This window comes from Bacillus rossius, chromosome 18 (assembly GCF_032445375.1).
Source record: "Bacillus rossius redtenbacheri isolate Brsri chromosome 18, Brsri_v3, whole genome shotgun sequence".
Lineage (NCBI taxonomy): Eukaryota > Metazoa > Arthropoda > Insecta > Phasmatodea > Bacillidae > Bacillus > Bacillus rossius.
The window spans coordinates 29,770,281-29,783,727 of NC_086345.1; the positions used below are offsets into that span (position 1 = coordinate 29,770,281).

At 40.7% G+C, this 13,447-nt stretch overlaps 1 protein-coding gene across 6 annotated transcripts in view; it reads right to left on the reverse strand.

Moving 5' to 3' along the window:
- Positions 1-13,447, reverse strand: part of LOC134541434 (epsin-2) — a 37,554-nt gene that overhangs the window by 13,597 nt on the left and 10,510 nt on the right. For 4 of the 6 annotated variants that reach the window (XM_063384884.1, XM_063384883.1, XM_063384888.1 and 1 more), the window contains exons 4-8: positions 12,646-12,867; positions 10,569-10,604; positions 7,549-7,594; positions 4,840-4,999; positions 4,127-4,259 (exon numbers count right to left, since the gene is read on the reverse strand). In XM_063384884.1, the coding sequence (XP_063240954.1) occupies positions 4,127-4,259; positions 4,840-4,999; positions 7,549-7,594; positions 10,569-10,604; positions 12,646-12,867 (597 nt within the window). The remainder of the gene's footprint in view (positions 1-4,126; positions 4,260-4,839; positions 5,000-7,548; positions 7,595-10,568; positions 10,605-12,645; positions 12,868-13,447) is intronic. The other 2 variants (XM_063384887.1, XM_063384886.1) reach the window with 1 other exon arrangement.

Genomic DNA, 13,447 nt, shown 5'->3' on the forward strand with positions numbered 1-13,447 from the left:
GGCCGCTACTGGCCATGCCTGGATCCGCTTCTAGAGCACAGATAAACTACAGAGGAGTACGGACTTCCCACTTGACATCTGCCCATTTCCTGGCACACGTCAGTCAACTGCTTTAACACTAACATTTACAATACTTTGAAATTAATTAAAAAACCTTTTTATGCATTTTCCCAATTTTACCCCTGTTTCACACAACATCATGTTAGCACTGAAGCCAAAAACACACAAAGGACACACATTATCAGTATCAACCCTTATTTTATATTCCACACACAGTTACGAAATCCACGCCACATACGCTAGACGTGCAAACACAATCTGGTAGGTGCAGGCAACACTTCAACTACATCAGTGTTACTGTAGCAGAGCTAGCACAGGTCTAGCGCGGCATCTGGCAGAACTACGGGAGCCGGAGCGCTACGGCCACGCTACTCCACTTCCTTGAACAGGCTCTGGCGTAGCGCAGCGACGACATGACACAACTCATTTGCAGCTTGTCCAATTGGGAAGTATGAATTCTTCTGAATATTCAGGTGGGTGGACATTATATCACAGCATGTGCCAAACCACCGTCAAACACAATACACTTCAAAACTGTGGGTGCACGCACACGGCAGACATCTCAACGAACAATGCTCCCGTGTTCATCCCGTTCTGCCTCTCCGACACGTCCTGAAAGTGCACCCATAGTTCTGATGTGCACTTTAGTCGCACCTTGTGTTCGCACGCCAGTGCTTCCAGCTGTAGGGAGAACAGGCTGTTATCCTTGGTGACCACATTCACAAGACACGCCAAACACAACTCGCTTCCAAAAGCTACGTTTCTGCTGCATTAGCCGAGACTTATTTGTGGAAGATTCCTCCTTTTAATAAGTTTTTATTTTATTTTAACTCTCTATTATACTACATAGTTTCATTTAATTGAAACATATTTTTTTTAAATTTAATTTTTCAGTAAATGTGTATATAACTAACCAATAACCCAATTTTTTGTTTTATACACACTAATCACAGAACCTAAACAAATTTCCCAGAGATGTAAAATTTTTATATAAAATTGTCTCTCCGCAGCGAAAGTCTCGATCCACGCCTGGCAAAGCGTCCGACACTGTAAATGCAACTACTCGCTATTTGCTAATAGCTAAAAAAAAATTGCAACATGGTGTGTGAGAAATCTCATAACTGAGTTGATTATGTACATTTTTTTTATTCCTATTTCTTAAGGAGAAATTTTTCTGTTAATTTATTCAACTAGCTCTCTGGCATTTTTTATTGAATCACAAATTTTCAGACCAGATACCTATTTACTAAAACTTATTTTTGAGCTACAAAAGGTCACAGAAACTTTGGTCAGTTATAAACACTTTTCATTTGCGGTAAGTCGAGAAGCACTGCAGAGAGAAGATAACGCCGAAGGTACTTCACGAAGGGTTGGAACCACTTGGGAGAAACTCAAAGCACACAAACGAATGAATGACGCTCTCCTAGAAGGTTGGCAGTGGTGCTTCAGCGATCCTGCCAGCCACGACCACTGCACAGGTGCTGTTGATCAGCAGGAAATGACCACGTAACAGTTCAGCACACACCTTACAGAACCTTAAAGAACGTTGTTATGGGTAGTGAGACTGCTGAGTAACATATGACAAGCCTACTGGGAGGAAACACCACAGCACTCTTGCTCCACGCAAAACTGAAATAAGGATAGCCACACCTGGACTCGAACCCAGATCCTCTGGAGTGCCAGTCCACCGTCTTATTTAGAAAAGAAAGATTAGAATGATGCACAGTTAAAAAATTGTCACATTTGATCTGAGTTAAAAGAAAAATTACTCTAGTTTATAAGACTCGTAAACTGTTAAATGCCCAAGCATGTTAGCACTGGTAAGGACGACATCACAAAGTGGACAAGTGCAGCCAGAGCAGTCAACAGGATGCACCCGAAGGTACGAGCGCGGAGACAACTAGCCACGAGCATAAGTGTGCTGACGTCTAACCACGGGCACGCGGACGTCTAGCCACAGGCACGGGCCGGAGCCACAATACTGCGACCGGGTGGCCGTGCTAGGCCAAGCCGCTCACCACCCACGGTACAGTGCCATTGAAGTACAAAATTAAACACAGTGTTAACTGACAAAAAAATTCTTGCATTGTTCACGGCCTCTGTTAAAAATTTGACACCAAACTAAGAAAAAGAACCAACCACAATTGTTACAATTCGTTACCACAAGCAAGCAAAGAACTGAGGTAGGAAGGGAAGCAAGGGGGAATGTCTCACCGTCTCCCAGCTGTTGAAGGCGATGTCCAGGGTCTGGCACAAACACAAGTGAACATCAGAACAGCGAACATGCTCGGGGACCAACTTAACAGTTGTCAAAATTGAATGCTATTCAGCCTTATTTCATTTATATATATTTATTATTACATATAACTATTAGTACAGGCCGGCCACACTGACGTCCCTGTCCAGACAAACCATAGGGAGTTGAGTTGCTGGTCTTATCTGTCCAAGGGAAGTTTCTTTTGTTTCACTTTATTATTAGTATTATTATATTATGTAGGTATGTATTTTTCTGGTTTGTTATATTGTTGATTGTTTCTGTTTTTCATTATTGTTCTGTTTTGTGTTGGTCGCTGTAAGTATGTAATACATTACCTTCTGTGAGTTGCCTGATTGCGAATGTGCCTACCTGTTGTGGATTCCATTCAGGTAGCGCTTTTCTGACGGGAGGGGTTGTGCACGTACCATTTTGTCCTTTGTAATTATGTTATTTTGTAATTGTCATTAGTATTTTGTCTTTTTTTTTTGTTCTATGTTGTCTTTTTAAGTGTCATGGCCACCGGCAAAGCCAAAAGTAGCTGTTGGTGGGCATTTGACAAATTTATAATTAATATATATATATATTACTCTCACCAATTTCTGTTTTCTTGAGCATAAGTTTTTCTGTATCCTAATTTTTAACAAGGCATAGGATATATAAAACTATTGTGTTTGTGCTATAACTATGGTGCTTCGTCAGTTTTTATACATCATTCTTTGTTCATTTGTCTTCACTTCACGTGTGCCACTATGATGTTCCAAGACCATTTTAGGAAAAAAATGCAATAACAATTGAGGCAATTTCTACAAAATTTTGAGTATGGCGCTTGCATAGAAGTTACATTTTTGTTGTGTTTATAGTAAAGGATAACATAAACAAAAATTATGATGAATGACCGCAAATACATTCAAACCAAAACCATAAATACAGTACGAGACCATCGTTGGCAAATTATCTACACTGTTAATAATAATGTAATGGCGGGAGAATATAAGAGTTGCATACTGGAGTACTTAAATTGTAATGAATACCTTTTTAATCAGTTCTGCATAAACTAATCAAGTTTCTTACTGAAATAAGTTGTACGTGCTTCACAATTACTAGGTATATAATCCCAGATTACTCCAGGTTTGTATTAGTAATGTTTCATGAACGTTTTATTATGTCCCTAGAGTTTTAAAATTAGGCTCGACAAAATTTTGAGGACTTTTTGAACCTTCCAACATTAGTTCTCTTGGCCACAACTAAGGCTGTACCGACGGGTGTCCCCAGCTGTGGGTTCGGCGACCGACTCCAAGATCCCGAGGAGGCTGCGATGAACTCCAGTCAACATCTGCAATGTGCGTGTCGGTGTTTTGAAGAGACGGCCCTCGTCCAAAGCCCATCACAAGCGCTTCTGGATCTGCCACTGATGCTTATTTACCGACAAGATTTAAGGGGCCTGCCTAGTCAGGAATGAGGTGATATGACAAGTGCGACGCAGGCACGTACGAGTTTCTTCTCAAGTGCAAGGTTTGAAATGGCCGCGCAGACTTTGCATCGTGCATGGGGCAAATGCGAGATGCGAGTGGTGACCATAACAGCACGTGGCGGGGAAACGAAGGACAAAGGCGTTACGCAAGTCACTTGAGTGCTTTCAAGAAACTGTACCAAGAGTTCCATGCCTGAAAATTATTCTAAAAACACGTAAATTAACCATTTTCAACTCATTTAACATGCAATCAGGAAACAAGACTGCTTATCCACCCTCAGGATGTTCGTAATTGTTCGTGGCAAACAGACACCAGCGAGAGGGCAGTCACCACTGACCTGTGGTCGCTGGGGCAGGCCCCAGGGGTCGTGCGCGGCGCGTGGCTGGGAGGAGGGGCTGCCCAGGTCAACATCCAGCAGGTCCAGCATGTGGCTGGGGCGCTCCAGATCAGCGTGCCCCGGCAGGTGGTGCCTGCAGGCACGCACACAACATTTGAACCACTGCGCTCATTCGCTGCGAGATAGCTCACTCGAGAATCATTATATCTATTAAAACAAAAACCGCATCAAAATCAGTTGCGTAGTTTTAAAGATCTAAGCATGCGTAGGGACAGACAGACAGACAGACAGCGGGAAGCGACTCTTGTTTTATACTTTGTAGTGATATTAGCACAAAATAAATGTTTTTTACTGCTGTTGTGGTAAGAATTATTGTTGTGCTGGGAGCACTCATGAGTAGAGACCCGGAAAATTCGTGGGTTCAATGACCTCCAGGATAGACTCCAATATCCTCTACACACTCGGGCAAATAACAACTGTTCATTGGCTGCTGACTTGTGAGTCATCTCGACTGGGTGGCCTGTGATTCGACACTTCTACGAGCGAGGGTGTCTCTAATTGGCCCTCAGTCCTCCAGATCAACAGTGGACCAATGACAGAAGCAGCACTAATGTATAATTATTTGAATTTTAGCATAGCACGAAATTAACCCGCAAATTTTTCGGGTCTCTACTCATGAGAGCCGAGAGGTGCCTGACGCGGGCGCGACTCACTTGAACTCCTGCTCGCTCTGGGAGAGCGCCAGCTGCAGACGCACGTCGTCGCTGCGTCTGCGCTGCTCCTCCTGGTCGGCCTCCTCGCGCGACATGGCCAGCGCCAGCTGCAGCTGCAGCTCCTCCTCGCCCACCGTCTGCGGCCGTGCCGTCTCCAGCTCTGCGCAGCGCCACCGCGCACGGCTCAGCCCCCGAACCCCCTGCTCCACCCGTCCGTCCGTCTACCTACCACAGCACCACGCACTTGGCATGCTTAAATAGTAACCTCTTTCACCCCGTAACCGTCGCACCCATATTTTAGGCCGTCAAAATTTGGATTAAAAAAAAAAAACAACTCTGGCGTAAACATTGCACGTTGTTTTTGGTCCCGCTATTAGATTCCGAACGCTTCATGTGGGTTATTTATTTCCCGTATAAAACAATTATATTTAAAATTATGAATGTAATGTTTATTCGGACATTACACTTACTTATTTAATTAACGGAAATACGAAGTTGTCTGACGTGTAAATTATCTTTTAAAGACTTTTCAAACTTTATTACCTTCCATCTGTTCATCAGCGCTTACAAAAATGTAGGCCAGCGCTCGTTGCGATCATTAATGTTTGATTGGTTATGTTGCTTCCCGTACAGAGCGCGCGCACGTAGCCGAATATCGATATCTCGTCGATTGCATGCAACGCGCGCTCTCTATCAGGTGCTGAGTTAACTACTTTTGATAGCCCTCATTCCTTCGTGTTGCGTACTACGGTAGTTACGCAATCGTTCAGCTTGCATTTGGATAACAGATGTTTTTCTATTTAAAGTTGAAGAAAGTTTTTTGTTGTATGACTTATAAATTTGAATTGTTTGGCGTGCTTGTTTATACTTCACTTTTAAATAAACGTACTTTCCATGAGTGGGTTTTGTTTTTATGAATAACTTTATCTAACAAAAAAAAATTTTTTCCGCCGTCGCACCCCTACTTTTCAAACTTTATTTTAGAATAAAATGTGTGACGATTATGCGAGAAAACACAGCATAATTAAAAATTTTGTTGGTATCACTATCGCGTGACGGGTGTGACGTGATGGATGCAATGAGAATAAAAATAATTTAATTTATTTCTTCCCTTCAACCAATCACGTGTGAGACGCCAGAGCAACGAAATTCGTGGACGCAACAGATTTCACGATTGAAATTTTTTTTTGTTTATTTATGTCGCGTCGTACGTGCAACATTTCTGACGTGAGCCTCAGAATTTTGGGTTTTCGAATGATGGGAAAAATAAATTTAATTCTTTTATTCTCATTGCATCCATCACATCACACCCGTCACGCGATAGTGATACCAACATAAAATTTTAAATTTTAAAATAAAATATAGAGTTAACATCAAAAGGAATAGAACGCAGAATTCATTATGTTAAAGAGAACCACCAAATTGGTAAATATCATCAACACCATGTATATTCTTACACAATTTTCTAGGCTAGTATGTAAACCTGAAGAAAACCAAATTGTAGGAACTGTGTTTGTTGGTTTTAGCATTTAAAAAATAAAGCACTAGTAGTTCAGTAGAAAACATTATTATTGGGTATAATGCATAAAGTGGCCAAGTCAAAACGTGGCAAAACATGATTCAGCAGACTTAAGTCAATTTTATCGAACAACATTAAAGGCATAGAAACTTGAACAAAACAGTGAAATTTTTATTCCTAGTCTACTGACCGAAATACTGACTTGGGTATATACATGCCCTGTATTAGGAGGATGGTAATTTTATCTCATAATCTTCACTTTCTGAATCGGTCACATTTTAAAGTATACCCACAATATATCAGAATAATTTTTTTTAGTTGTTTGTTTAACTATATTTTTCATTCCTCTGAAAATGAACCATGTGCTATGTTGTATATCGTCAGTTTGAACATAACGGATGAAATGTGGGCATGCGTTGGACTTCAGGCAGTCAAATTTCCACCTTTAGGCAAGCACCTAAAGAAATATAACTTCAAAAATTAAAATTTATAAAACTGTCATTTTCCAGCACTGTGTGTCACATAAGCCCAGGGTTACTCCATTACAGCTAAAGACCCATAAACACATCCGGGTCCACACACACACACTCTAGACTATTTCCCGAGTTTCCGTCTTCTCTGTTCAATCAAACAAGTTGTCCGTCTCATCAAAATTGAAAGACAAAATAAATATGTTAAGACTACGAATACTAATCAAAATATATTTCAATCCGCCATAATGTCAAATTGACCATAAAATCTTTTCCAGCACTATACGGTTTATACGTTATAAATTTCATTAAAGCTCTGCGAATAATGCTGCCAGTCTATAATATAAACCACTATGTTTGATCAAACTGTTGAACAATACATTATACTGTGCCCAGTGAATGATTATCAACATTTTAACTCACGTAAAACCTTTAAATTAATACACAATTTTATTTATCAATTGTTTCTCTTATGTGTAATTAATGTTGAAAACAAAAGGGTGTTTAACTATACATGAAATTTCTATTAAAATACAAACTGGCTTTGAGACATTGAAGCTAATGAACCGGGGTTAAAAATACATAATTACTAATCCACCAATTTTCCTGCGTCCTCCAATTTTTGAAGGCACCTGCATGCTCCCTGTTCTACATCTGCCAGTGTCGCTGGAACGAGAGAGAGCCCTAGCGGTCGCCAGGGAAGTATTACCAGTCACTGACCTCTGGACGGCGGCTCCGAGTCGGACGACGACCACTGGCCCTGGAACTAAGCCGAGCAAGTAACCACGCCGCTCACGAGACCACAACCCACAACCCACACTTACCAGCGGGCGCTTGGACGGACATAGTACTACAGTAAACTCCCTATTATCCGCGCATGCTACTAAAAAAATACAGCACACACGTAAATCTGCATTTCATTACAAGTGAGAAAAACTGAACTCAACTGAAGAGTGTATTGTGCAGTATACAGTAAAACGTCACAGGCCTTCTCGGAACTCACGCTGCAGGCTGGCATGCGTTGCTATTTTTGTCTCTGCCGCGCTTTGTTTCTAGTCACATGGTTGCTTTGACGAGCAGTCGGCCAAGGTTGCTCCCCTCCCCTTCCTCCTCCTTCATCCTCATGGCCTCTTCCTTTCTTTCTCTCTGGTCTATTGACGCGCCCACCTTCTACTCTCCGCTCACGCTTTTCAGTCGACACTGAGCGGGATTGCTGACCAGTCGAAGTCTAGTTTTGCCTAGTTACATCATGTTTTAGTGTTTAGTGTTTGTGTTTGCCTGGTTTGATGTTTTTAGCAGACCTGCCAACATTCAAATTTAAAAAATCATGAGGTCCTCGATAAAAATTTTCAGGCCCATTAAATATAGGTTAGATATAAAAAAAACAACAAATGAGAATCTTTAAATTTAAGTGACATACCTGTACATTTGTTACATGGTCTCTGCTTCAAAATTTATTTCAACAAATTATAGGTTGCAGATTTAATTTAGTTGAACATAATTTAGCGCTGTCGTGTAATGATCATGCAGGGCCGCAACTAAAAAAAGATGTAAAATAACATTCTGCTTGTGTAACACTATTATCACAGTTCACAGCAAAAATAATTTTTTTATTGGAAGCAATACACTTCACGTGTTAGTTGTGTTTTTTTTTGTAGCGACATGTTTCACAATGTCTCCTCTTCCACTATGCGAGATAGAAAAATCAGCACGGCACACGCTACAAAACGCAAAATTGCTTCCTTTACGTGACTCGAGTATTGATGGAAACTCGTTACTGTAAGCTTTCGTAAAACTTGTTTTGTAACTTTTACAAACAAAATCTTGGGGCCCCGAAAAATCGTGAGGAAACACTATTTTGGCGTGAGGGCGTGAGATGGACCTTAAAATCGTGAGCCTCACACCAAAATCGTGAGAGTTGGCAGGTCTGTTTTATTTAGGGATTTAAAATGGCAGAAAAGGGAAAGAAGGTCGTGTTTACGATTATGCAGACTGAAAATGATCTCTAAAGAAGAAAATGGCGCTTCAAGGAAGCAGATGTGTTTGGATTATAGAGTCGGGGAAACAACAGTGCATGACATTTTAAAGAAAAAAGACAAACTGGTTAATTGTAACTTTTACTGTTGAAATTAATGTTTCATTTTTGTTTCCCATTTTCGGCTCTTTTGTGAACTATCCGCGATTTTCACTATCCGCGGTGAACCTGCACTTAATTTAGCAGATAATTGGGAGTGTACTGTACATGCAAACTACTGACTTTTTTTTATAATTTTTTCACTTTAATAAATAAAATAAAATTTATTTACTTCCTACAGTACATTTAGGATGTCTACAGCTTATTTAATTTGTGTGTTTTCCATTAGGTGCAAGGAAAAACTAGGAGCTTTGAGGCAACACAAAACAAGGCAAAACTCTAGGCGTACATCAATCTGGACACATTGTGGCAATGTTAATCGTTGACAAGCAAGCAAGGCACAAAACAATACTTTAGTGAAAACTACACAAAAATAAAAAAAAGCATTATTAACCTCCTTGTAAGCCATGTTGTGAAGTCGTGCACAATCTACATCAGTGTGTCCACACGAATTTGCAATAAAGTTTCCCTGACCAAAATTTTCAAATTTCCCAGTTATTTTTAATGGTTTTCATTATTTTGCGATTTCGCAGTTTTGGCCAAAGAAAGAAGATACAAAGTAACCAACTTCTCAACATTTAAATCCCCCCAAAATGAGAACAGTCAGGTACTCGTAATGGACCAATGTACAATGTACATCACTCATAGTCATAAACACAGAGTTCAAATCAAGTATAAAAATCTATCACAATTTTTATAATCTTCAAAAGTGGGCATAAAATAAAAACTAACTGATGTAGTGTATAATATTTGCTGTGGAATTTTTTTTTTTTTTCATTGAGTACTATTTGAAAAGAAAAATAAATTGCTTATCATGTATACTATTTTATATTGAATGCCAGTTTATCTAATAAATGTTCTTTCATAACAACAGATCGCAGGTTATCTCGCGGATGTGCAATTTTATATTGCTGATATTTAATTTGCTGTTTCAGACGAGCCATCAGCTCTTAAGACATGACAAATCTCTAACACTTATCTTTTAAATACATACCTTACTTGCTAATTAAAAAAGCATAAACTTAAAATATTCTAAATATTATTATAAAGATTATTTAACCTGTTAACGTAATTCCTGACACTGTGGTTTTCTAAATGTGTGTCTGCTGCGATTTGCCACTAGCAGGTTTGTCAGTGGCACATCCTAGAAGGCGCGAGGTGAACTGGCCCTGAATTCTTCTAGCTTTTCTCTCCGAGATGCTGCTGACTTGCAGGATGGCGTCAAATAAATGCCGGCTGAACACTCGGGCTTCGTCAGAGATAAATACGCAATGAAGGAAGCGAATAGTTATGAAGGAAAGAGCAAAATATCATTTGTTGATTCGTCACATTATTAATTTGCTGCATTTTATTTAATGCTACAAACGTGCCATTGACATTGCGCGCACAGGAAATGAAAAATTCACGGGAGAGAAAACAGCGTTACTTTGAGTCTACGACCCCGCCTCTTCGAAATGTGCTGTAATTTAATGGTGTCGTTACTTCGAGAGGCGGGTATGTGTTTTTCACGCCCTGCTTCTTCAGAGAACCAAGCGTCTGACAGTGTGCTACAGCTAGCATAGAGCATGCACAGAGTAATGTTAGAGATAAGATGAGAGGCACTCACGGTGGGGAAACTGGGACTTGAGGGGGAGGTGGCTTCCTGCACAGAGAACAACACAAGTCACCACCACCACTGCCACCACTCCCGTGCCAGCGCGGCGGTACCGCGCAGGGCGATCGACACAGCACAGCGCACTGCACCCTGCACGTCAGCCGGCTTCCGGCACCAGGGGGTTCGAGAATGTTTCCGTATGGCCGCAGTGCTCGCCAAGACATCGATCCGGCCGCCAGCAGAGTGGATCTCTCGTAACCCGAGTCCACTCGGACACACACAGGCAATAAACAAGCAATGTAGCTCCAGCATCCATGACACCAAAGTTACTCCATTCTAAAACACTTTTGCTATGACTTGTGGATTGGAGTGCATCTAAAAAAAAAAAAAAAAGTTTGAATGGGTGTGTGTGTGTCACAGATTACAGTAAACACGGCATACAGATCTTCGCAGATGATCCAGTTACAACTTGGTTGTAAATGCCGGCCTCAATTCAAAAACAGTTCGGATCGAAATGACCCTTAAATAAAGTTTGTTCATTTAGTATTTCATCCAAGGTAAAGAACTCAAACAATTAACTTGTGTTTTTTTAAGACAGCAAATTTGTGTCAGACAACCACATGGTAGGCCAAACATAGTAATTTTTCAGATGCAATAAAAAACTATGAAACAAATGAAGTGTCGATGCATCTGGTTACACCATGTACGCCATTGTAAAAACTAAAATGTTATTCATTTGAAAAATTTAAACAGCTTTAAAAATAAATTTTTTATGGTGACTTTAAACTTTATTTTAGATGTATGAGAAATATTCTAATTAAAGAAGAGTTTTTAGGCTCTAACAAGTGCACCTCATGAGCAGAACAATGATAGTTTGACGAGTGCAGTGCGTTGCGTGTGATGACAATCCCCCTGCAGGGCGACACTGCCGGCCGCGCTGACGACACATGCGCACACACTGAGCACAACACGGCACCAGACCACGCCACGGCCAACAACACAACACTCCACACTTTAGTACACTACACCAAAATTAGCAAACACTGAAAGTTCCATTCAAACAATATCATTGAATGGTTCTATCCAGCTGTCTACAATGAACAAAATTCAGGACATACAAATAAAATTTTCTTGTAATTTTTTTTTCTATCACAGGATCATTATTGTGTTTAATAAGAAAATTAAACATGTTAAGAAACAGCTCTACTATTCGCACAAACATGCCAATTTCTAGTTTAGAAAACTAAAACCTTTTCAGAGATAGTTTCTGCACACCAGTCTCCAACCATAATTTTTAACATGCAACTATAAAAAGAAGTGAGTCGTCAACAAACCGAATGCAAGTTAGCATAAGGCTGCAGGGTATTAAAGGTTCTTGACTTGTAGCAATGTGACTGGTTATTTCGAGACTTCATGACTTCAGCGCTCAGCTCTTAGGATCGAAATTTCTCGTTACTTATAGACAGCCTGTCTACAATACTTCTTCCCTCACCAAAATAAACATAGGTCACATACTAGTTTTACATCCCTAAAAATATTTGGGTGATACTCAAAAATTAAATAAATGAAAATATAAAAAATAAATAAACCTTTAATTCCAGTGCCAAAAGGTAGAAAATTGACTCATTTTGAGTTTGTAATCAAACAATTGTTTCAGTTTATTCCAAAATTTTCTTGTTTTTTTCACTATACAGTATAATCCTGTTAAAATGTTTTCTTGTTTAAAGTGTCATAATTTAAAGTCATAACATTTTCCTCGTAAAGACAATGTTGCAAGAATTATTATTATTATTATTATTTTTAAATCAAGTGACCAATGTGTATTCCATATATCTAAGGTACATAATGGTTGCAGTTGGTACCATTGTTTTAAAAAAAAATAACAAAACTTTCAATTCCTTGCCATTCTAGTGTTTTCAGATGTACGTACATAGTCGCACAATATTTTAGTTTGCAACCTATTCCGAAATACCAAAAAAATAAAAAACAAAGTGTTTTCTATTGAGTTTCTGGTACAGTTATTAAAATGAAGCTCATCGCTGAACACGAGTGATCGTGACCGCGAGGAACACCGCTCAAAGCCACTCACCATGCCGTCGCTGCCGAAGCCGGAGGCGGCCTGCGCGAACCTCTCCTTGGCCTTGAGCGCGCGGGCACGCTCGTTGCGCAGGCGCTCGTCGTCCTTGAGCAGCGACACCAGCTGCTTGGCCTTCTCGCGCACGTTCAGGCCCTGGTCCTTGGTCTCCTCCAGGTACTGGAAGTCCTTCAGCGTCTGGATGGCGAAGATGTTCTCCTTGCACTGCTGGGCCACCTGCACGCACACACTCGACACTCGACCCTGTACACTCGACACTGTACACTAGACACTGTACACTAGACACTGTACACTAGACACTGTACACTAGACACTGTACACTAGACACTCCACACTGTACACTCCGCACTGTACACTCGGCACTGTACACTCGGCACTGTACACTCGGCACTGTACACTCGACACTGTACACTCGGCACTGTACACTCGACACTGTACACTCGACACTGTACACTCGACCCTGTACACTGTACACTCAACACTGTGCACTTAACACTGTAAACTCAGCCCCTTACTCAACACTCGACCCTCAACACTGTACACTCAACACTGTACACTCAACACTGTACACTCGACCCTGTACACTAAACCCTGTGCTCAACCTTGTACTCAACACTCGACCATCAACACTGTACACTCAACCTTGTACTCAACACTCGATCATCAACACTGTACACTCAACCCTCGACCCTCAACACTGTACACTCAACACTGCCTACGCTCTTCGACGGCCCCTACAAGACCCCACAGAGTTTACCAGCCAGGCACAAACAGCCAGCGAGCCAGCGAACAAACA